At 50.3% G+C, this 23,920-nt stretch overlaps 9 protein-coding genes across 9 annotated transcripts; 7 read left to right on the top strand and 2 right to left on the bottom strand.

Annotated features, from left to right (window-relative positions):
• Positions 1-286: 286 nt before the first annotated feature.
• VTN77DRAFT_9642 (uncharacterized protein) lies at positions 287-703 on the top strand (the record flags this gene model as incomplete). The annotated part of the gene is made up of 3 exons (XM_069426272.1): positions 287-406; positions 474-566; positions 638-703. The coding sequence occupies 3 exons, from the start codon at positions 287-289 to the stop codon at positions 701-703; spliced, it is 279 nt and encodes a 92-aa protein (XP_069273836.1).
• A 47-nt stretch (positions 704-750) lies between these two features.
• Positions 751-3,176, top strand: VTN77DRAFT_9641 (uncharacterized protein; the record flags this gene model as incomplete). Its single annotated transcript, XM_069426271.1, has 5 exons — positions 751-885; positions 953-2,090; positions 2,143-2,604; positions 2,667-2,764; positions 2,835-3,176. The coding sequence occupies 5 exons, from the start codon at positions 751-753 to the stop codon at positions 3,174-3,176; spliced, it is 2,175 nt and encodes a 724-aa protein (XP_069273835.1).
• An 892-nt stretch (positions 3,177-4,068) lies between these two features.
• VTN77DRAFT_9640 (uncharacterized protein) lies at positions 4,069-4,524 on the top strand (the record flags this gene model as incomplete). Its single annotated transcript, XM_069426270.1, has 1 exon — positions 4,069-4,524. The coding sequence occupies one exon, from the start codon at positions 4,069-4,071 to the stop codon at positions 4,522-4,524; it is 456 nt and encodes a 151-aa protein (XP_069273834.1).
• A 220-nt stretch (positions 4,525-4,744) lies between these two features.
• Positions 4,745-5,167, bottom strand: VTN77DRAFT_9639 (uncharacterized protein; the record flags this gene model as incomplete). The annotated part of the gene is made up of 4 exons (XM_069426268.1): positions 4,745-4,837; positions 4,891-4,958; positions 5,026-5,063; positions 5,127-5,167. The coding sequence occupies 4 exons, from the start codon at positions 5,165-5,167 to the stop codon at positions 4,745-4,747; spliced, it is 240 nt and encodes a 79-aa protein (XP_069273833.1).
• Positions 5,168-5,621: 454 nt separating this feature from the next.
• Positions 5,622-8,027, top strand: VTN77DRAFT_9638 (uncharacterized protein; the record flags this gene model as incomplete). The annotated part of the gene is made up of 2 exons (XM_069426267.1): positions 5,622-6,199; positions 6,257-8,027. The coding sequence occupies 2 exons, from the start codon at positions 5,622-5,624 to the stop codon at positions 8,025-8,027; spliced, it is 2,349 nt and encodes a 782-aa protein (XP_069273832.1).
• Positions 8,028-9,168: 1,141 nt separating this feature from the next.
• Positions 9,169-10,741, top strand: VTN77DRAFT_9637 (uncharacterized protein; the record flags this gene model as incomplete). Its single annotated transcript, XM_069426266.1, has 2 exons — positions 9,169-9,350; positions 9,442-10,741. 2 exons carry the CDS (start codon positions 9,169-9,171, stop codon positions 10,739-10,741), a joined length of 1,482 nt encoding a protein of 493 aa, XP_069273831.1.
• Positions 10,742-15,785: 5,044 nt separating this feature from the next.
• On the top strand, positions 15,786-18,323 carry VTN77DRAFT_9636 (uncharacterized protein; the record flags this gene model as incomplete). Its single annotated transcript, XM_069426265.1, has 4 exons — positions 15,786-15,999; positions 16,066-16,199; positions 16,257-18,102; positions 18,163-18,323. The coding sequence occupies 4 exons, from the start codon at positions 15,786-15,788 to the stop codon at positions 18,321-18,323; spliced, it is 2,355 nt and encodes a 784-aa protein (XP_069273830.1).
• A 1,546-nt stretch (positions 18,324-19,869) lies between these two features.
• On the top strand, positions 19,870-21,110 carry VTN77DRAFT_9635 (uncharacterized protein; the record flags this gene model as incomplete). Its single annotated transcript, XM_069426264.1, has 3 exons — positions 19,870-20,111; positions 20,228-20,351; positions 20,418-21,110. The coding sequence occupies 3 exons, from the start codon at positions 19,870-19,872 to the stop codon at positions 21,108-21,110; spliced, it is 1,059 nt and encodes a 352-aa protein (XP_069273829.1).
• A 1,218-nt stretch (positions 21,111-22,328) lies between these two features.
• On the bottom strand, positions 22,329-23,269 carry VTN77DRAFT_9634 (uncharacterized protein; the record flags this gene model as incomplete). The annotated part of the gene is made up of 2 exons (XM_069426263.1): positions 22,329-23,018; positions 23,090-23,269. 2 exons carry the CDS (start codon positions 23,267-23,269, stop codon positions 22,329-22,331), a joined length of 870 nt encoding a protein of 289 aa, XP_069273828.1.
• Between the last annotated feature and the right edge of the window lie 651 nt (positions 23,270-23,920).

The following is a 23,920-nucleotide window of genomic DNA, read 5'->3' as shown; positions in this document are numbered from 1 at the left end:
CCTTTTTCCTCCCCGCAATCGATTAGGAGTATACTGTACTACACGACGCGACCGCACCGCATTTCGAAGGATAAACCGCGGCTCCGTTCTGAGCACACCCACACGAACTATTCTATTAGCCATCGCTAGACGACCGTAATTCCTCCCTCGATATGATTGCTCCGCCAACAATGTGCCAGCGATAGATTGCGCTTTGAAAAGAGAGAAAAAAAATTAGAGTCGCCGGGACACAGAAAAAGAACCGAACGAAGCTGGACAGAATCCGTTGAGATTGTGAGAAGGATTCATGCATCCTTTTTCCATCCTCACTCTCGGAATCTTCGTAGCGGGCTACATCACCGCGAGGTGGGACTTGGTGACTCGTCTCTACGAATTGGCTATTTTCGCGTGGGATCACGGCGTTGTTGTACGTGTTATCAGCTGAATTTACTATGGCTTTGTTATACTGATATCCTCTCCTTGTTGCGATACAGACCCGAACTGCAAAGGGGTTCGTGCTCCTTTCCTTCTTCTTTTTCCTCCTGATTATCCCTCTCAATCACCTCGCGACGCGGGAGATCAATCTTGTAAGAGGCTCTCTTGCCCTTTCTTTTTTCTCTGCGACATACTGATTTGCCGGTGAATTGTCATTTTCTAGCATCCCCGCGTCGTTCATCAAGGTATATCTGCACGAGAAGAGTTACGCCGTCGTGGTTCCTTCTAAGGAGGGACAAATTGGGGGTTGCGCAGGACAACTAGAAGGATGACAACATGCTCATGAGTGATGGATTGCTGCGCGTGTTTTGGCCGAATGATCTTCCCCGCTCGACGGCGCCGGGGGTGATTGTGGGATGGCGCAATTCGGAATTGGATTTGTTTGTCCTCAGCGTGCTGGAGGATGTCGAGGTTGGTTGCCCTGGTCTAAGGATGGCAATTAGAATCTCGTTTACGTGACACTAACTCTGTCAACCAGCCTCGAAGTGTCGAAAATGCTCTGCGCGCTGGGATCTTATTCCGCAATAGCCCACACCCTATCTCCCAGATATTCACACTCTGTGGGAGGTCGGCGATGCACGTGTTGGGCTCAACGAACCCTCCCGAACCGCCGACTGCTTTCAATCCATCCCATCTCTCGGTGACCACGAGTCCTTCATGCAAGGTTCCGCGCATTTTCTGCCCGCCAGAGACAGGTATTTCGGTGCAGATCATCATGTTCGACCGTCCACATCCGACGAGAATGCAGTATATGTCTCTCGAGCCTATATCCTTGGCCTTGGCTGACAAACAACAATCCACTGCGGAGAGGGACGAAGCTGTCGCTGATAGCATTGATGCAGAGGAAGAAAGGGAAAAGGCGCGATCACGAAAACTGGTTGAAAAGTTGAAGTTTCACACGGTGGTCCGGCATGTGCCTTCGCCCAAAGAACTCGCCCTCCCCATGATTTTGAACCAGGTCAACTGCGCCTTTGAGATGGGTAAACTTATCGAGAAGAATAGCAAATTGATCGGGACCCGTCCTAAGAGGAGCATGAGTGTGAGCGAACGTGTCGTCGAGTCTGCGACAACCCTCTGGGATTTCTTCGTCCTTGGTGTTGCCTACGTGTTTTGGCAATGGCTCTGGCCCGTCATCACGAGGTGTTTCGTGATCGGCCTCGTCTGCCACCGCGCCATTGCCGAGATCATCCTGCGCATCCTCGAATGGCGAGCCCGGCCCGACGCCGCTGCCCTGAAAGATATCTCCGCCACGGCGCAGCAGGTAGATATCCGGCTACAGCAATTCTGCTACTGGCCTATTCAGTATATGAAGCTACGACAGAGAAAAGATAACTGGGAGAGCGTCACCACCAGCCACCCAGACTATATTCGATTCTACAACAGCTTGTGGCTGGTTGCCAACGACGTGATTATCGGGATCGCTCTGGGTTCATACATCATCGATAACGCCAACTGGGTGGCCTATCAGATCGACCATATCATCAGCGGCTGGACCGTAGAAGGTTTGCAGCGCACCATCTCCTGGCTCATGGGTTGGCCGGCAGGGTTGAAGCTCAACAATGAGCTGGCAGCCTTTCTGGGCGACTTGTTTCTGTGGGTCATTGAGCATTGGGCAGGTGAGTCTTTTAAGTCAGACGTGACGTTCATTTCTGACATTTTCTGGTTAAGGCTGCATTGCGAATCTACAACCCTACCTTCCCCACTTAATATACATAATCGGATGCTCCAGTTTTGCCGGCGCCAGCATGCCTATTGCCCTCTTCTCCGACCTCCTTTCGATTGTCACCATCCATATCTATTCCTTTTACATCGCTTCCGCACGCATCTTTAATTGGCAGCTCAGCATTATCATATCCCTGTTTCACCTGTTCCGGGGGAAGAAGCGAAACGTTCTGCGCAACCGAATCGACTCGTGCGACTACGATCTCGACCAGCTGCTGCTGGGGACGATCCTGTTCACGGTGTTGTTCTTCCTGCTACCGACGGTCATTGTCTTCTATCTCGCGTTCGCCTCGGCGCGGATGTTGATCATCTCCTTAAAAGCGATCCTCGACACGTGTCTGGCGTTCTTGAATCATTTCCCGCTGTTTGCATTGATGTTGCGCGTGAAGGATTCGAGACGGTTACCAGGTATGTCATAATCAACAAATGTGCTTCTGATAGACTATGGGCTTTTCTCATCGCAAGTTTAGGTGGTATCCATTTCGAATTGCGGGAAGAATACGATAAGACAGCACCGTCGAATGACAAAGATTCCGGGCCCGCCGTGATATCTTATATTTATCTTGACGTATGCGCCCCCCTGTCCTACATAAACTTTGTCCAAACTTGGTCCCCTTCTAACAGACTTTTTGATATAGTCTATCCCCCTCCCGCTCCGCGCCATGTTCGACCAGTATTTCCAACTTGCTCACCGTCTCCGGAAACACTACCTTTCGCCCAGTGTCATCCTGTGCCTGGTGACCGGCCGCTTCGTACCCCCGATCCACCGCCGCAACCTGTACAGCATGCAGTACAGCATGTTGCCAGCCCGTCGCGCCGGGATGATGGAGGTGTGGACTCTGCTGACGGAGAAGAGGAGCAGTGCAGGAAGTAGCGGAGCTAACTCCGTCCTCGTCGGTAACGGCGGAGTCATGGGAAACGGAGGGATCAAGGTCCCCAGTGGGTTCGGAACCGGAGGCAGTCGGCGAGGGCATCGATGAGCATATGAATATGTATATACGTATATTTAATGAAAGGGTGATAGATTATTAATAATTAATACTCGATGAGTTGAGATATTAGGTGACGTCTTAATTAGGGTCTGTGTTGAGTTTAGGGAGTTTGTAATCTAGCTGCTGTGAAGCCAGCAGCTACTCAAGACAAGCCTAATTTTCTGACCTTCTCCCATATTTCTTATTTATTCTTCTCATGTATGTACTGTATATACTTAGGTAGGTTGTTAGTCTCCCTTTCAATATAACATGATGTGAGCACCTTCATTTACACGTTGACAATCAAATTACATTAGAGCATTTCTATCCATATCCATAATTTTATTCTCAACCATGGTGCAAGGCGTCAAGGCGAAGTTCGTTTTCCCCTTTTTTCCCCTTCCCCTTGCTACATACAGGGAAAAAAAAAATCAAAAGGAGGAAACGAACGAAAAGCTGTCCAGGGTGAATAAAGGTTGAGAAAAAGCAGTGGATGTTTGTACTTCATCCTTGTCTCCAGCAATAGTATACATACCACGCTCGTTTCTTCCCAGAGTTGCTCTCAGAACCCTCAATCACAGGATGGAGAACAGGGGAAGGAAGTATCCATAGCCCAAATTTGAAGGAAACTTCGAAAGCCCTGAGTCCAAAATGGCGATTTATTCCGGCAATGTGCTCTATTGGTAGTACCATCAGGGGAGAAACTATACTCAAAAGCCACTGCTGTGGAGGTACTCCACGATTGTTGAGAACTGTCAAGCCCACAATGATAAATTCCTCTTGGCAGCTATATTCACAAGCGCTGTTGAGCAGAGAGACCATAGCGGCAGTTTCAGTTCGGCATACATAAAAGATCACGAGCACCATTGACTGCCTTTCATCCTTGTTTCTGGATTCACGCATGCAACCAAGCCCTGCTTTCAACAAGACTTTCACGCAACTTGTTCGTTGTCAACACAATTCCCAGTTACAGTCTCACTGCAACTCGCCATCAATCCCTTCCTTCATTCACGTGCAGAGTCACCACAACCAAGCAAAGCAAGCAAGTAGAGCAAACATGACTCACGGAACGTGGACAGAAGAAAATGAAGCATACATCATCGCCCTCAGGATGGGTACAAAGCTGGACTGGCGCCGCATCACAGCCGACTTTCGAGCCACATTTAACACCGAGGCGGTCAGCAAGGATATCGAGTCTCGCTGGAACAAGGGCCTGAAGGATAGTCCGAGAGCGTTGGCGGTGGACCATTTCCGTCATACGGGTTTCCTTCCCATTGATAATGAGCGTGATCTCGATATCATTTTGCGGACGATCATTATTCTGTCTGCATATCCCAAGGAAGATAGAGTGTTTTAGAAAGCTTGCGTCGAGGTGAGAAGTCTCCGGTTTCCATTGGCCTTTTTTCTTCTTTTTCTTCCTTTTTTTTCTTTTCTTTTTTTATTTCAAACAGAAGACGACTTGGTCAGTCGTTAACCCTTGTCCAAAAGTTGAGAGGAGAGTCTTCCATGTTTCGAGCATCATCATCATACATGATACAACATCGACAGATTCACCGGTGAACGCAAGAGGCAGCATGCTACCCCCTTTTTAGGTACTCGGCATCGCTTTCCTTACTGCCTTTCTTGGCTTCTTCGAGCATCGTATCAATACCCCTCTCTTTGAGCGCTTTCTACACAGTCCGTGAGCGGGATATTTCAGGCGAGAAGAGGAGCAGGTACATACACTCAGGCACTTCTTGTACTCCTTGAAAAGATCTGCACACTCATCTTCAGTGATGCCGCGCAGGTATTCTGTTCACAGATTAGGCTATGTCTCTTTCTTGTCTTATTCGCATAGAGAAATGAATGGATGACATACTCTCGCTGTACCACTTGAGGAAACATGTATCATATTTCCTGCAAGGAATGTCAGACCATGTCATGCAGATTAGATAGGTAGCACGTCAGGATGCCAAGTACTCTTTGATGTTGTTGCATTCTGGGGCGAGAGAGGCTGCCATGATGCAAAAAGGTTGGCCTTGGAGGAAGCAAAGTAAGGCCCCTTAATGCCCAGGAGGGAGATGCACCGCTGGCTTAAGAATTGATTCCTTTACTGGTCTCTACGTGAATATGCCATAGGACTTGAGAGAGTGACGGAGATAGCAATCCTGGTTGGCTTGTTCTGTCACTGCCTGGCTGATTGCGCTAACCTCTTTGCGTTAGAACGGTGATAGACCTACCGCCGGCCTCACATTTGTCCGATAGGGCAGTTTGTGCCGCTTAATTTATCAGTCTTGCGATAATCCATCAATCCCCGTGTAACTGTCTTTGCGATCAAGGGAAAGCTCGCCACTTCAGCAGACTGCACGCGTCTGCGGAGCGGGCTCTTCACCTCAGCATCCTCCTATCTTTCTTTTTATTTTCGAGCCTGATCTGGGGCGCCAGACTTGGTTTTGCCATTTGCCGTCCGTCGCAATGGACATTGCGGCAGAATTTTCCTCGTTCCACGAGCAGGTCACCTCCAAGCTCGTCCAGACCACTCGCACTGTCGCGCAGCTTTCTTCCGAAGATGTCAACTTCCACCGTTCATCTAGCAGCAAATTCGCCGATTCTCTTGACGAACAGAGCAACCGTCTTCTGTCTCTGACCTCGTCGCTGTTAAAGGTCGCGACCGCCGGTACCGATGTCAAGGCACCGGTTCTGCGAAATGAAGACTCCGTCGAAGACAATTGGCGTGGGGTGGTGGATGTGATTGACAACCTGCTGGAAAAGGCCGACGCGTGCTTGGACGAGTTTACGGGGATCATCAAGAAACTGAGTCCTTCTCAACAAGCGCAGGGCCAGCCGGTGGCAGACAAGGCTACCCCGTCCAAATTTCCCAGCATCTATAACTATGGACCTTCCAAGATCCCGAAACCTCAGTTGCAGTTTGCGCGCGCTCCAGACAACACAGATGTCTCGCCGTTTCGTCCGCTTCTGAAGACCAAGCCGCATGCCATTGTACCCTTGGAGGAGTCCTTGCAACTAGTTGAGTCGGACTCACAGCCTGCATAGTGCGTGGATCCATAATTGACTGAGATAATATTCTGTGTATTCTGACAAACGCACAGCTACAGGAACCCGTATGAAACGGAGATTCGAGCTGCCAAGTATCCTCCCTCCACATATGTTGCTTCACCTCCGATTGACTATTGTCCGTTCGAATCGACGAAGGCGACATGGGTTGATACCCTGGAAGGTGTCTCTGAGATGCTTGCTGAACTCAAGTCAGCGAAAGAGATAGCCATCGATCTGGAGCATCATGACGTCCATTCGTATCATGGTCTGGTGTCGCTAATGCAGATCAGCACACGAGACAAGGACTGGATAGTTGATACGCTCAAGCCATGGAGAGAGGAATTGCAGCAGTTGAATGAGGTTTTTGCAGACCCGAACATTCTAAAAGTGCTACATGGCTCGTCCATGGATATCATCTGGTTGCAACGCGATCTGGGTCTCTACGTGGTGGGCATGTTTGACACCTACCACGCCGCTGTTGCTCTCGGATATCCGAAAAGGAGTCTCAAGTTCCTTCTCAACAAGTTTGCCAATTTCCAAGCCGACAAGAGGTATCAGATGGCGGATTGGCGGATTCGTCCACTGCCGTTGGAGATGTTTAATTATGCCCGATCGGACACCCACTACCTCCTTTACATCTACGATCACCTGCGGAATCAGCTCCTGGAACGCTCTACGCCCGAAAGCAACCTTGTGGACTACGTGCTTGAACAGTCCAAAAACGAGGCACTCCAGAGGTATGAACGGCCGGTATACGATGCAGAGACAGGCCAGGGGCCAGGAGGCTGGTATGACTATCTCACCAAAACTCCTGTCCCCCTTAGCAAAGAGCAGTTTGCGGTGTTCAAGGCTGTGCACCAGTGGCGTGACGAGGTAGCTCGGGGCGAAGACGAAGGCGTACAATGTGTGTTTCCAAAGCACGTCCTGTTTAAGATTGCCCAGACGATTCCACTGGACAAGGGAACGCTTTTCAGGACGATCTCTCCCGTGACGTTGCTCGTCAAAGAGAGGGCAGACGAACTCCTAGAAGTCATCAAAGCCGCCAAGATTGCAGGCGCTAATGGTCCGGAGTGGCGCGATGTGGTCAAGCCGACAAAGACGGCAGTTGTTGCAACGCAAGCAATTCCGAAGGTCACTCCTGCAGCAGTCGATAAAGAGTTGCCAATCCCTGCTGAGGAAGAAAAGGAGGAGGCCTTGGTTTCGGCTGGCCGGGCTGAAGTATCTCAGTTTTGGGGAAGTGCCCTGCAACAGTATGAAGCTCCAGCTGTTCCAATGGCATATTCCCTGGCCGCTTCCGCAGAAGCTCTACGGCTTTCCCTTCCTCTACCACCCATGCCGATGACGGTCTCCGAAGCCCGCGAGAAGCTCGGAAGCGCACAAACGGCCACTCCACAGCCCGCCCCGGCAGCCCAAACACCTGCAGAACCAAAGAGCAACGAGATCTTCACTGTCAAGGAGATTGCCGGCAGACGCAAGAGGAAGATCAGCAAAGCGGATGAAGAAGACCATTCCTCGGAAGAAAGTGAGGGAGAGTCTTCGGATGCGGATTCTTTGGAGCAGCAGCAGAAGCCTTCGAAGAAGTCCCGCCGGGAGGCTGTCCCCAAGAAGCCATCATCAAAGCAGGAGGGTCAGGACTCGACACCGTTCGACTACACCAAAGCGCCGTCCGTCCTGCACGCGCAAGCCGATCCGACAACGGGTGGATTGCCCTCGAACAAGTCAAAGCAACCATTTAACCCGTATGCCAAGGCGCTCGACGCACCAAGTGGCCTGCGCAAGGCAAAGAGAGATACCGGAGGGAAGACTTTTACGTTCACAAAATAGTAATCCGTGATTCTTCTCGTGCGTTTTTCCTTTCCCTTGTACTGTATGTATGATGGGCATGGCATGGTGTAGTTTGATTGATACCCGATGTGTATGATGGTGTACTGTATACACACTGTAGACAAAATAATAAAATGGTTTGTCGGAAGAAGAAGTAGAAACGACACCTCACAGTATCTGCTGAAAGTATGGGGTATTTACCCAGAGGCAAGGCATCGAGGTTGGTAGAATTAGCGTTTCCTCGGATCCGGCGCCCTTGTCTGTCGCCTCTATCATGGGTTACAGCCAACAGTATCATCAATGACCGTGTTTCTGTTTCTGTTTCTGTTTCTGTTTCTCCATGCTAGGCTCCAGTCTTGGTACATACCTAACTGTATGTACTGTAGATCTGCTCTGGTATTCGTATCAGCTGCGCTTGCTTACTCACTCACTTGCGAATTGCTTTTCTATAGAGAGAGAAGAAAGAGAGAGAGAAATTTCGCTCCAAGAATGGATCTATCCGCATTTCTTGTGAAATCCATATGAGACATATGATATACATAATATATCGAACTAGATCTGAGGTAGTGTACTGTAGGTACCTAGGTAGGTAGTTTCCTTGTTAAGCAGTCAGTTTCTTCTAACCATTTAATATAATATTATTTATCTTCTTGAGGCCTGGAAATCCAGCACCTTTCCTTCCCTTCATCTTAATAATAACAATGTTAGCAATATTAGCAATTTGTTGAGTTCGTACAGACTTAGAATACGGAGTAGAGTCGACTTTATAGTCATAATCCTGGCTTTGATTTATTTAGAGAGAAGCCTGCCTTAAAAGAGGTCCATGACTCAATAATACCGGATGTTCCGTTCGGGTATAAGCCGATGAAGGCCCGAAAGCCGAAGACAACCTTAGCCGGCACCGCTAGTGTAGTATATATAATAGCCTTGTAAGTTGCCCCCGCCCAATAACCCTAATAATTGGGTTATTGAAGGGTGAATGGTATTTTATATGCCATAACAAAGAGAAAAAAAAATGAAAAGAGGAGAAGAGAAATAGAATTGGGTAATAAGGGATTAAGGTGCTCCATTTTTCTTTTTTTTTTATTTTCTTAACGATCTATCCTACTCCGTAATCTATCCTCTATCATCGTGATGAGTCATGACCATGGCTGCGAATTGCGTCTCGACACCAACTCCAAACCAAGGAGGCAATGCAGTGGAGATTCCACTCTCTAGGGAGATTTCTGCTGCTCGTTCTCCTGTTGTTATTAATAATAATAATGATGATGATGCGAGCCACAGACTTCAACAAGACGTTGATATGAGCACGGCAGACAACAGGTAAAGGTTGCCCTCCTTTCTTTTTTCTTTTTTCTTTTTTATTTTTTTTTTGCCTCTTCTGCTTGAGTCATCACTTCTGACGGTCTTCTAGGAGATCAATCTTAGTTGTTGTTGCTGCATTCGCCATCATGTTCACCAGCTGCGGTATCAACTTCGCGTTTGGCGTCTATCAAGAACTCTACGAGAGCATGTCCAGCTCTGCCGAGAAGAATCCCTTCACTGGCGCCACGCCCGCCCAGATCGATCTGATCGGGACCTTGGCCATTTCCCTGATGACGCTGGGCGCCCCCTTTGCGTCCGCATGGTGCAAGTCCTACTCGCCACGGACGATCACCTTCGCCGGCGGCGTGATGTTTGCGCTTTCCAACGTCCTCGCGTCGTTCGGCCAGCGGCTGTGGCATTTCATCCTGACTCAAGGCGTCCTGCTCGGCTGTGGGGTGTGCCTGACTTATATTCCCGCCATGACCGTTGCGCCAGGGTGGTTCACGACTCATCGCGGTCTGGCGATTGGCATTGTCTCCTCGGGCACGGGTGTGGGAGGAGTGGCCTGGGCTCCGCTGCTGCGATATTTAAACAACCGTATAGGTTTTCGCGACACGCTTCGTCTCACCGGAGCGGTCTCGTTCATCTTGCTCGGTGCCTCTGCCACGGCTCTCACGTGGGCACCGACCTTTGAACGGCGTGCCCGTCTTGAAACGCAGACTTCTCGAACCCGCTTTCTGGTTCCCCTGGTCGATTGGCGAGTTGCACGGACTCGCAAGTTTATGGCGCAGTGCATCTCGGCCGCCTTGCAAGGATCTGCATATTATGCACCCGTGTTCTTTTTCTCTGCCTACGCGCGTAGTTTGGGATACTCCGCTGCAGCCGGAGCGACCTTCATCGCTGTGTCAAACGGTGCATCTGCGGTTGGCAAGATCATCATAGGCCACATGGCGGATCGTCTTGGCCGGCTCAACACCCTCCTCTTCACGACGTTCGTCAGTGCCGTCACTGCACTCGGCTTGTGGCTTCCGTCGACTCTCTCTGGCGGTGATCGGGACGGAAAGGGCCTTTTCGTTGCTTTCGCTATCTTATATGGCATTTTTGCCGGCGCGTATATCAGCTTGTTCCCAACGGCGCTGGTAGAACTCTTCGGCGTGCAGCATTTTGCCAGCGTCAATGGGTTCTTGTACATGGCCAGGGGGTTTGCGGCGCTCGTCGGAACTCCTGTCGCGGGAGTTCTCATTAGGGGGAGTGGAAGTGGAGGCGCCCAGGGTATGGGGGCAGCGAAAGCTTATGAGAAGACGAGCATTCTGATCGGAGCGCTTCTGGCTGCTGCCACTGTTGGAGTCGCATGGATGAGAATTGAAGCTGCCATCAGCGGTAACAATAGACTAAGATGGAAAGCTTGATGCCGGCCATGATGCATAGGAATCCTACCTACTTAATGAGATAGGACTCTGAACTTGACCATATCCTCCATATATTGGAAGTCGACACTAAATCGAATTCTTGCGGAGAGTTGTGCGGAGCAGCAGAACGATGAAGAGTGGACATATAACTGCATATAACTGTTGCATTTTGGTAGTCGAAGCGAACTGTCACGGGACCTGACGACGGAACTCAAAGGGAAGGAGACATGGAGGCATTGTTATCTCTCCGGAGGCAGATGACGATCCCTGAGAATTGTGGGAGTCGATCTCAACCATCCTGGAAGAGACAAAGGATCTCATCATCATCAATCGCATCATTCGAACTTCTTACTCCTGTAAGTGAAAGATATTGTTTTGCTGTTCTATTCTTCTCTTGCTGTGTTACCGGGGATATTTGTTTATAAGTATTTCTAACTGCGCATCCAAGTCTTGTATTGTATGATATGGTCGTAAATAATAATTCCGGGAAAAGTTTATCTATCTATATTTTTCTTCCATAGACAGAATAGAAACCAGGCAGAAGGGGACATTATGTATCCGCTATTCAAGAGAAATTAAATGGCGCAAATCCAAAGGTTATCCAAAGAAAAAGAAGAAGAAGAAAAAAAGTAATACAGAGTACAAAAGAGAAAGATTGTCGGGTTGTCCAGGGAGTTGTTTAACTCGGGCCGAGCGAGAATCGGAGACTCGGAGACTCGGCGTTGCTGTCCAAAGTTGGATTAGGTAGAGTGGAGAGCTTCGCTCTTTCCGAATTGGGTTTCGCTGACATTTCCCCTTGCCGTAACCGGAGGTGCCAAGGCCCAAACGTGGCCGGTGGACCCTCTATGGAGAGCTCAAAACTGACACTAAAATTTAGCGCCCGCGGTGGTCCCGTGCACGTTGAAGTCGACTCCCGACTCCCGAATTCCGACCTCTTTATTCGGCAAATCAATCAGGAGGAACCATATCCGGACTGACCAATCAGACTGAGCGAGAAGTCCATTCCCTAGATACGTAGGTATGTACCTGGTACGGAGTATTAGAAGGAGCTTATCTTCCTTGCTGACATGTGTCATGTTATATCTTCATCATTAACTGAACCGAGTGGGATAGACATGCGCAAGTGAGCTTAATTAAGCTAAAGAAGCGCCACGGCAACATCGGCGAGAACAACCTTAAGATAAGGAAATCCTTGGAGGTACCTCCTATAGTACTATACATACAGTACTATTAGAATTATACCTAGGTATAATACTGTACTATTAACTCGATGAGAATCCGCTTTCGCCTGTTGGGGATAATATCAAGAGCCAACTTGACGTGATTTCCTGATAATCATCATGGCTTCCACCAGTTATGGACAATATTTTTATAGACTTTCGGCCAGTCCCTGCCTTTGCTGATTGCTAAGGCTGGAGTCATTAGTGCTCTGTCAATACAATATACTGTACTATATAAATGCCTCCTCAGTTATCTGCCAGCCAAGAAAAATAATAGTCCAGGCTGATAAGTCAAATATATATATATATTATTGCTCCGTAAACGGGACTCAACTCATGTGACTTAAAATGGCAACCAAGAGATGCCATTTGTGGAGGCCGCTAAAAAAAAAATATCATGTCCATTGACTGCACGACGGAGCAACTCTGCTCGATCGCAGACCCTAGCTTGGTTTAGATATTACTGTGCGGGTTTGACCTCGTCGATGGACTTCATCCTGATGAGGCTAGCACACCCGAGGAAGGAGGCGATAGCGCATATGTAGGTTCAACTAGATAGACATGGAGAAAAATTCCTGCTACGAAATATCGCAGCTGCCAATCAATCCCTAATAAGGTCCTGTGATCCCTTTTGGAGTTTCTGTCCTTCGAAGAAAAAGCTTGAATTACATCTATACAAGGAGAGAAGTTCCCATTTGCGCGCTGTGCTTTGATGTGCTACAGAAGTTCACTTTCTCCTGTTCTCAACATACAAGGAATGAAGGTGATTAAATAGCAGAGCGATATACTATAATACCGGCTTACATCTCCTCAATCAAGTACTTTGAATTTTTCCTCCAGTAGCTGTGTCATAGATTGTATTTCCTAAGTATGGTGTTTCAGGATAATATTAAAACATCCAGCTTATGCCCGAGAAAGGATATGAAGCAGATGCAATAATGATGAAAAGAAGACTAAACAAAGAAAGAAGAAAAGAAAAGAAAGAAAATGTTGGAAATTATATTTAAGATAAAGGTATTTGGTTAGGATAATATGATGGATGCGGGGTTAGGAGGGTCGACTATGGTCATAATCTTGCCCAAAGTTCCAGTTTCCAACAGTAACCAAGCTCAAAGAGCAGCACTTTCAATGTCGACGTCATGTCACTTCCCTGTCTTACAGTCTACCCACTCCGTAATAGCGCTATCGAGGTATGGTCCGTAAGTGGCTGGCATTCGTCTTACGCACCTCAAGTTGCTTTGACAAGGGTCAGCAGGTAGTGAGCTATCTAACTAGTTAGCTACAGTAGCGTGACACCCTTAAACAAGGCAGGAAAAGTTCTTTAGAAAAAGAATGATCATCATTGACTTCCGCTTACTAACTACTGTAAGAAATCATAATATGCTGGCCTTTAAGTGTAGGTCGGACCCACTGGCCTGAGTTCAAGCGTTGAGAACTAAGTTCGTGGAGGTCAACGGCCACTGGCTGGTACCTGCGTCTGGGGCCCTTGGCATATCCAGTGTGATTAGGAATTATTAAGCCTCCACTAACTAACAACACTACCAGGGTCCAGGGACCTCAATCGATTAACTTACCAGAGAGGTACGGAGTAACAGGGAGAGGAAAGACTCCGAAGAAGAAGGAAAAAGCAAGCCAAACCGGTTGACAGGTAAGAAAGTGGGGAAGAGCAGCACTGACCCCAGCAAAACATGGCTTTGCTTGCTTTTTATTCCTTTGGTTTGTTGGATTTTCCCCATTGAATAGCTCTTCCCCCCTCTTTTTCTTTCCCCTTTTCTCTTCTTTGCTTGATTTGGCGTTTGCATTTGGTGCTACATGCCATTTGTAGGAGTCCTACGAGTACAGAATTCTCTCTGTAAAGTTGCTCTCCAAAATTCCGTCGTGAAATTCTAGTCACGAGCACGACCACCACTTTCCATGGATTTCTAAGTAAGCCTAGGAAGAGACCAACTCTAAGACTTCCTTGGTTTAAGCTCCGGCACTCTCCGCCTGATATGCATGACTAGCGTCGAGGACGGCCTTAACACAGAAAAGAAAAGTCGCTCAGGGTGTGAGGGGGAAGAGAGGGGAGCATCACGATTGGAGCAACCACCCGGCCGCGATACCCGGGGTAGGCACCAAAAGCATGCCTCGCGTGAGACCAGCCAAGCTTCTAAGATTTTCATATCATGTAATACTCCGTAGGCCCTGGAGTCTAGTCTAGGTACGGCGTACGGTGACTCCGTAGAGAACAGCGTGCGTGACCGCATCTGTCAAACATGGGCTACACCGGCGGCGGGGGGCTCCCGGACTCCCCTTGCATCCGTCTGCATCACTTTGGCATGGAGTGCCGGCCGGGAAGCGTGACGAAGCGTCGCAAGAGAGTCGAAGACTCGAAAAGGAATTAACGGGCCCATCTTCTTGCAGAAATGCTTAAGCTGAATGCAGGTACTGTATGTATGTCATGTAGTACAGTGCAGTATTATTTCCGTCCTCGCCCCTCAGTTGCAAGACATTGTTCAGGAAGATCATGCCAGTAATCCGAAAAAAAGAAATCAAGGTTTAATAATGATCCGGATCTGATCATGTCTGGGATCATCCTGCCAGGGTCTGGGTGGGAGATCATCCTGGTCGGACGGATCGCTCCTGAGCCTGTTTCAAGATGAATGGCAGGTCCCGTGGTTCCTCGTACGATGCTAATAATTTCTGTTGACCACGACGTGACCACTCGAAAAGACAATAAGAAGAATATACCGAGTGCCAGTTCCGGTCGCCCAGTTTCCATTCCACCATTGTTGTTAAAAACCATCAGATCCATTCGTTATTATTGATTGACCGTTATCTTCTATCTTCTGCACTGTCGTTCCCCCTATCCTGTCCACCGCCAGGAACCACGGTGCCTGTCGTCCAGGGCTCCTGCCGCAAATCAGCGCTCTTTCCCTGTGCGCCCAGGACCCACCCGTCCCGTCGCGAAAGGGGAAGGGCCAACCCACCAACCCCTTGACCTTCGCCGGAGTCCTGACGCTGAACTTGAAGCAAATCCCTCCGTCGTCCAGTCAATCCCCTATTCTGATTGACTGGCCAACTAAATCCTCAGGCCCCCTCCCCATTTCCCAACCCCCTCCTGCCCCCCCGGATTGTTGCATGCATCTTCTTCTACTGCCCGCTTTCCCCCTCCTCCCTCTCTCCTCGTCCTCCAATCCGTTGGCTGCCGTCGTGTGTTCCTGGCCAGTGCTTAGTCCTGCATTTTCTGGACTCCTGCCGCGCTGTCAGGTCCCGTCCTCCCGTCGTCTCCTGTCCACCTGACGGCCCCGTCTTATCTCTCGCTGTTGCGGAATTCAACTCGGCCAACACATCACTCCCTCCTGCGACGCTTCTCCTCTCCCTCGTGGTTCGCCTGGATGCGATCAGCCTTGCTGCCCAGACCGCCCACGTTCTTGCGACATTGTTGAGCGATTGACCAATCGCTCCGCCATCCCACGAGTCCACTCTTATTTTTCCTATTTCTCTTCATCACTCGACGCACACTCGACTTGGTCCAGCGTACAATCACGGCCTCTCCAGCAACCCTCCCGCAGGGCTGTCGTTTCTACGGGGTGAATCGGGGGCGCCCATCTGGTCCAGAAAAAGAGGAGGCTACGATTCATCGGCTACATTGGTCTGTCTGTGTTGGGAGGGAAATCGGGGCTCGACGAGTTATCCCAGACCGCTGGTTTGTCATCACCACACGAAACGCGAGGCCAGTGCCGGAAATCTCCCATTAACCAACCCTCTTTCAGCGGTCCCGTCGAGGACATCACGTTTTTTTTTTTAAAAAAAAATTCGAGCGACGTGAGTAGTATACTCCAATGTCGGTGGCCACCATGCTCCAGCCGGCGTCGAGGGCCTCCAGGGCCTCGACGTCCTCCTCCTCCTCCTATCAACCCGTATCCCGCCAGAACACAATGTCTTCGCATGACACTCGATCCGTCCGCCAATCGAAGCGCATCTCGGTCACGGCGCTGTATCTGTCGATGTCCGCAAAGGACAAGGATCTTGAAATTTCCGACGATTTAGCAAAAGGTGCGTCCGGACTGGCTGCCATCTCGCTTGCATGGGGATATGGGAATTGACATGCTATCTCTCTAGCCCAAAAATACCTTCGCGAACTCAAGGCCAAAATCTCGTCGCAGTCGAAGAAGAACTTCGTCCTCGAAAAAGATGTCCGCTATCTGGATTCGCGAATAGCCTTGTTGATCCAGAATCGGATGGCATTGGAAGAAGTGGGTGGCTTCTCCGGTTTTCTTCTCTACGAATCCTCGGGAACTAATGCCTTACAGCAAAATGAAGTAGCCAGCCATCTCGAAGATAGCGTGGATCCCCAAGAGGGCTACTTTCCGAATGACGAAAAGACCCAGAAATATGGCAACCTTCTCTTCCTCCTCCAATCCGAACCCAAGCACATCGCTCATCTCTGCCGGCTCGTCTCCATGTCCGAAATCGACTCGCTCCTGCAGACGGTGATGTTCACGATCTACGGGAACCAGTACGAGAGTCGTGAGGAGCATCTCCTGCTGACCATGTTTCAATCCGTCCTGACATACCAATTTGACAACACGCCCGAATATTCGTCTCTTCTGCGTCAGAATACGCCCGTGTCCCGGATGATGACCACCTATACCCGTCGGGGTCCCGGCCAGACCTATTTGAAACAAGTGTTGGCTGACCAAATCAATTCCATCATCGAACTCAAGGATGTCGACCTCGAGATCAATCCCTTGAAGGTGTATGAGAACATGATCCGGCAGATCGAAGAGGAGACCGGATCGCTTCCCGAGCACCTGCCCAGATCCGTTACCGCCGAGGTGGCCGCGGAAAATAAAGAGGTGCAAGCGATCATCGAGCCCCGGTTGAAGATGCTGACTGATATCGCCAACAAATTCCTGACAACCATTATCGATGGCCTCGATCAGACTCCGTATGGCATTCGGTGGATCTGTAAGCAGATCCGAAGTCTGTCCCGCCGCAAGTATCCCGATGCGCAGGACCAGACCATCTGTACGCTGATCGGAGGATTTTTCTTCCTGCGGTTCATCAATCCGGCCATCGTGACCCCCCGTTCATACATGCTCATCGAATCGACGCCCACGGAGAAGCCGCGCAGGACGCTGACCTTAATCGCCAAGATGCTTCAGAACCTGGCGAACAAGCCGTCTTACTCCAAGGAGCCTTACATGGCCAAGCTGCAACCCTTCATCCACGAAAACAAGGAACGAGTGAACAAGTTCATGCTCGATCTGTGCGAGGTGCAGGATTTCTACGAGAGCCTGGAGATGGATAACTATGTCGCCCTCACCAAGCGGGATCTGGAGCTGCAGATCACGCTGAACGAAGTATACGCCACCCACGCCCTGTTGGAGAAACACGCCGATGCCTTGGCTGCTTCGGACCAGAATTCGCACCTGCACACCCTTTTGAAGGAGCTGGGACCTGCTCCGCCTCTAGTGCCCCGCAAGGATAACCGCACGATCAATCTGCCGCTGTTCAGCAAGTGGGAAACGTCGGTCGACGATCTGACGGCGGCCTTGGATATCACGCAGGAAGAGATCTACTTCATGGAGGCCAAGTCGACCTTTGTTCAGATCCTTCGTGCCTTGCCTCCCAACTCGTCCGTTCTTCGCCGGCCCCTCCGACTGGACCGGATTGCGGAAGCGGCTGCGACCCTGAAGAACGACGCCGTCATGGTCCGAAAGGGCATCCGCACGATGGAGCTGCTCAGCCAGCTCCAGGAGATGGGGGTCATCGATCGTTCGGACGACTTCAGCCTGCTCCGGGACGAGATCGAGCAGGAGCTGGTGCATCTTGGTTCCCTCAAGGAAAAGGTGTTGGAAGAAACCAAGCAGCTAGAGGAGGTGTTCCGCACCATCCGCGATCACAACGCCTATTTGGTGGGCCAGCTGGAGACGTACAAGTCCTATCTGCACAACGTCCGCAGCCAATCCGAGGGCAAGCAGAGGAAGCAGCAGAAGAACCAAGAACTCGGACCGTATAAGTTCACCCATCAGCAACTGGAGAAGGAGGGCGTGATCCGCAAGAGCAATGTCCCGGAGAATCGACGGGCCAACATCTACTTCATGTTCAAGAGTCCCCTGCCGGGCACTTTTGTCATCAGTCTGCACTACAAAGGTGAGTTTCTTTCTTTCTTTTCTTTTCTCGAGCTGGAACGTGCTAATGTTTTAATCCTAGGGCGTGCGAGAGGCCTGCTGGAGCTGGATCTGAAGCTCGACGATCTTTTGGAGATGCAGAAAGACAACCAAGAAGACCTGGATCTCGAATACGTGCAGTTCAACGTGTCCAAGGTCCTGGCCCTCCTGAACAAGCGCTTTGCACGGAAGAAAGGATGGTAAACGGGAGCATCGACGGCTTTGACGGCCTGGACGACAAGGTTCCAATTCTGCAGTCCGGGTCGCCGTTTCGCTCGAGTCCCTATGAGATGCCCTCTCGAACGCACAGCTCGATGAATTGATCATGAATACGACGGCTTTTTTGCTTTTGCAGCCACACGATACCCCTTCACGCCCGATCTGTTTGCCCTGTCTACGTTCCCTCACGGTCTGGACGACAGGGAGTTCTTTTCTTTTGCGCCATACTCCCATTGAGTTTTGCAGCCTTCTCGCCCTCCTTCCTCTTTTATTTTTCGTGTGTCATTGATTTTGGACGCCATTGTTTTTGTAAGTATGCTATCGTTTGATGTCTCATGGTGTGCGTCACCCACCCCCTTTTGGAGAGACGTGGTGGTCTGTTGATATCTCCCGAGGGTCCCACTCCGCTGGTTCGGAATGGTGGGCTTGGTCATTGTTTTGGTGTTGTTTCTTCCCCCGTGATGGATGGATACCGGTGGGAGTTCTTCAATTGTGTCTAGGTTTCTTGTCTTTTTGGTTTCTGTTCTTATTTATTTTTCTTCCTCCATGTTGATTTTCTTTTCTGGCTTATGCAATCCGGGGGCCGGTGTAGTGGCCCCGAGTCATGTAATCGTAGTTCTGGTAGGTTTTCTGGGTTGAGAGCAATACCCGTGGAGCTGTTCTGTTTGCTGTCATGATCGTCATGCGTTCGGTAGATCCGTATATTAGTCTGGTGGATATATAGCGTCAGACCGTCAATGTGTTTCCTCAGAATCCTCACCATCGTAATTAATTCATTTCTCTCTCCCTCGTCGAATAAACGCCACGTTGCGATTGGAGTAGCTGTGTCGACGCATTTCGTGGCTGTCCCGTGCCATCTGCACTGCCATGAGAAGTTACTCGATGTGGCTTGGCGATACAACAGTCAGCTACGTCACGTCGCCGGGGTCTGAGAGTTGGCAAGCTGCAGCGCACGGGGAAGAACAACGGGTGCGGGAAGTCGCAAAGCCACACCGACTACTGCAATCCCGCCCAGCCAATTTGCATCTGGTGAACTCCTCGTCTCTCGACAATATTAATTTTGACAGCTCCCCCCCTCCCCAATAGAGACCCCGCGGGCAATGATTCGTGTCCGTGTTGAGTAAACTTTCGCCTCCTCTCCACCCTTCCGCTAGGCCCAACAGGCGCGATTTTCCCTCCTCAGAGGCTTAGACGGACGCCGTCGCGCAACCCACCAGTCCCTACAGGAGCCAGCGCTATCAACCTGTCCCACTTCCCCCCAGTCCGCCATAAGCAGAAAGTGCACATCCACGCGAGATCAGACCGCACTTTTTCCTCCTGACCTCTCTCACTCCCTCTCCTTTCTCTTCCTTTCTTTCTCGAGACACGTATCTCTCTTCTCTCGGTTGCCTTGTGGCCTCCGGTTGCTTCAGGCCCGCCCTCTCCTCCTTCTGGTTGAACACCTGGCACCGAGCTCACCGACTCCAACGAGCATCAATTGTGTTATTTTGTCTTCTCATCGACCGAACCGTTGGCACTGAGCAGAGCAGTCATGGCTGAGACCGGATCCAAGCCCGCCAACCTCGACCCCAAGTACGACGACTATGACTTCCCGACGACGGCTCCCGAGGCGAAGCCAGGGCACCCCGGGCACACGACGCCCGAGCAGGATGCAAAGGTGGTTCAACTCCGCCAAATGCTCGAGCAGTTGGGATACACCGAGCGTTTGGACACTTTGACATTGCTGCGGTTTCTGAGGGCCCGGAAGTTCAATGTCGAGGCGGCCAAGACTATGTATGTGATATTTTGATTTGCTGCTGCCTCGAAACATTTTTACGCAGATGGCGTTGGAACCTTTTTTCCTCTACTTTCGCCATTATTACAAGACACTGACGAGGTGGCACGAATAGGTTCGTCGAATGTGAGAAGTGGAGAAAGGAGTTTGGAACGGACGAACTCGTCCGGAATTTCGAGTATACCGAGAAGGCTCAAGTGTTTGAGTACTACCCGCAATACTACCACAAGACGGATAAGGTGGGTTCTTTTACAATCGATCGTCTCTTTTGCAACACACGCTAATTCATTCTCGATTGTAATTAGGATGGGAGACCCGTCTACATCGAGAAGCTGGGCAAGATCGACCTCAATGCCATGTACAAGATCACAACCGCCGAACGGATGCTCCAAAACCTCGTGTGCGAGTATGAGAAACTGGCGGACCCCCGGTTGCCGGCGTGCTCGCGTAAGGCGGGCAAGTTGCTCGAGACCTGCTGCACCATCATGGACCTGAAAGGCGTGGGAATTACCAACGTCCCATCCGTGTATGGCTACGTTAAGCAGGCTTCTGCGATCTCGCAGAACTACTATCCGGAGCGTCTGGGCAAGCTGTACCTGATCAATGCCCCCTGGGGGTTCAGCAGCGTCTTCAGCGTCGTCAAGAGCTTCCTTGACCCGGTCACGGTGGACAAGATCAAGGTCCTGGGGAGTAACTACCAGAGTGAGCTTCTGGCCCAGGTGCCGGCTGAGAACCTCCCCAAGGAATTCGGCGGCACCTGCGAGTGCCCGGGCGGCTGCGCGCTCAGCGATATGGGCCCGTGGAAGGAGAAGGAATGGACCCGGCCGCCCAAGTGGGCTCGGGACGACGGTGTTGGGGCCAAGGAATCCGGCGCCATTCAGAACGAGGATGTCGGTATCCAGAAGCCAGCGGAGGGTCAGGCACCTGTGGCAGGCAGCGAATCTGCCGAAGCCGAGGCTGGCGCTGAGGTTGGAGCCGGAGCCAAGGCAATTGCATAGACTTCTTTTCTACAAATACTAGTTTACTCTTTTGGCTCTTCCTCTCTATCTCTTGTGTGTGTGCGTGCCTGATCAGTCGGACTACCCTTGAAGGCATGCCTTGCTTTATTATTTATCTTCATCATTTTCCCCCAAGTTACCAACACTCCAAATCAAAACCAAATATTTAATCACTGACTACCTAACCTAACCTACCTAATCCTTTTTTTTTTGGTTAATCTTTTTTTAATTTGTTCCCCTCTTGTTCATCTCAGATATACGCACGTACGTATTACGCTGCGGTGCGATACTTAGTGTAGATATATGTCATACATAACATAAACAAACACATTTCATAACCGAGAAAAGGGGGAAACATGACAGATTCATAGGTTTGGTACCTAATAAATGGTATGAATGGAATAGAGTAGAGGAGAGGGAGTAGCGAAGGATGAGTTATATATATATCTTTATCTTCTTTGGCTGCTTGCATTATTTACAAACTCTGTCTTATCTGCGAAGGGATTATTTATCTATTATTCATTGAACCTTTTTTTCCCCTCTTTCTCTTGAAAAAAAGCCCAGGGAGGGAAGGGATCACCAGATTTCCAGGTGTGGATTTGTCTATCTATCAGAGTCTTTCGACATCTCGGATCGTTTTCTTCGAACCTGGCGTACCGCAATCACAATAACTCTTCCGTTATAGCAACCATCGATTGAGCCAGGACCCGTTTGGAGCTCCCTCCCCATCGGTAGAAACAATGTCCTGCTCGACTTCCCCAGGAACGTTGTTTCCAGACGATATCGGGTTTCGGGGATTTCCTCACATGTTTATCAGGATACTGGTCGCGAAGGGTTTGTCGGTGCCTGCCGGGCGTTTCAGTGCCAAACATGGGGCCGTGCGATGTCGTTGACATGTACACCCGCTCCGGTGCGAGGTGCTGAAGCTTTTCTTGCCTGTCGCAATGCAACATCCAATGCAAAGCTAGCGGTTGGTCCCGAGGCTATCGAAACCTGCTCACTCTCAATGGCTTGCAAAATTCTGAAGGACCATGCTTGATTATCGCGGTCACGAGAGGTCTCCGTAATAGTGATCCCACAGGTCTTCTTCCACCAGACCTGAGTTGATCCATCTATCGATCAACCGCTTCGGCAGATTTCAACGCAGATCTGTAGAAGTAGCCGAATGTCTCGGGAAGACCTCGCGAGCAAATGAGAAGCCAGAAGAAGTAGAAAAGTTCACATCTTTTCCACCACTTCGGCGGCTCTCCCTGCTCTCTCGGCCTTGCCCACTGTCGTCGCGAGAGCTCTGCTTCCCTCTTCCGAGTCAGCATGGTCGTCCCCTTCCACGACCTCACCCTGAAGACGAAGAAGCGTTCGTAGCGTGTCCGAGTAGATCTCTGCCATTTCGCCATTGCGCCAGCGCTCAGCTTCGTTCTCCGAACCAAAGGGGATTTGGAGTTTCCATTTGGGATTGATGGCTGATGATGACGATGACGCTGCAGCTCCTGCACCTTCTGCTCCATCTTCCGTCTTGGCTGTGGTATCGTCGGTCATTTCGACATCCTTATCACGATGATCCAGTGCTCCCTGTTCAGCCTGTCGATCTAAACGCTCTGCTTCAGCATCGTCCTCCTCCAGGGCCTTGCTCAATGCATCCGCATATTCCTTGGCAGCTCTTTTGGGCGCATCCCGCCTCAACTGCGCAACAGTTGTGGTCAGCGACTCAAGTTGTGCGTACAGGGATGTCACTCGGGCCGCGAGGGCGGTGTCGTAGGGCTCGTATTCGACGGTCTCAGGGGCAGAGAACCCGGAGGGGAAGGGGAACGGGTTTTTCGCATTATTCGCGGGATTTGCTGACGACGGATTGAAATCGAGACCGTTGATGCTGATCGAGGCGGACGCATAGGTGAATGTTTGAGTGATAAACTGTATGAAACAGAATCAGTCTTTTCTTTCTCCGCCTCTCGTCGATCATATTGAGCCGATCCAATGCATACCTCGTCCACAAGCTCTTTGACCCGCTCTCTGATGGGATCCGAGGTGTTGGGATCGCCGTTCGCGGAGGGTGGCAGATGCAGATCCAGCTTCTGTCGCGAGAGGGCCACAGTGTTGGCGTAGAGATAGTTGAGGTCGGCAGGCGACTGCAACTCGATCTTGCGGTACTGAGGGGCCTGCATCTTTCGTTTGCCTTCGTCTTGATATCCCTAAATAAATGCAATGCCTTTTCCTCGAGGAATTGCGGTAAGATCATGGATTGTGCTGCAGACGCGTGCGTGGGATGGAGAGCGGGTCAGATGCGGCATGCTTGTTTACCCGGGTACCCGCTTTCCCCGTGATCGGGGCTATCCCCCTTCCGGACTAATGCTCCAGGGCCTCTCCTGCCCCTGCCCAGATTGGCCGATCGACTGACGCTAAGAGCGGGCAACGATGTCATGGCTGCAGCTGCTTTCGTAGTAAACTGACAGTTATGGTCATGCTTCCGCATACTTTTCCAATTTTCAGATTTCTTCTTCTCACTACAAGGCGATTCTCAATATATTCCATTTACAGGGGTTATAATTGCCTCTGGAGCTTCGGTTGTTTTCTTGCATCATTGATCCCTACTCGTTTGCTGTCCTCAGCACTCGGCAGTATCTCCACACAGGCCAGTGGATGGGCAGATGGATAATGCCATGCCTGCACCCAGTTAATTGCCAGATATAATCTTGACAATTATTAGCAACTGATTATGATCTGCCTCCCTGTTCGGTGATGTTTTCTGTTTTCAACGCGATTGGAGCCCTGTGGAGCCCCTTCAGACAACACTGCTGGCATTGTGCACGAGGGAG

Source organism: Rasamsonia byssochlamydoides (assembly GCF_041956645.1).
Source record: "Rasamsonia byssochlamydoides strain NRRL 3658 unplaced genomic scaffold VTN77scaffold_90, whole genome shotgun sequence".
Lineage (NCBI taxonomy): Eukaryota > Fungi > Ascomycota > Eurotiomycetes > Eurotiales > Trichocomaceae > Rasamsonia > Rasamsonia byssochlamydoides.
Note: the sequence above shows the minus strand (reverse complement) of the source record. Positions and strands in the feature narration are given on the sequence as shown.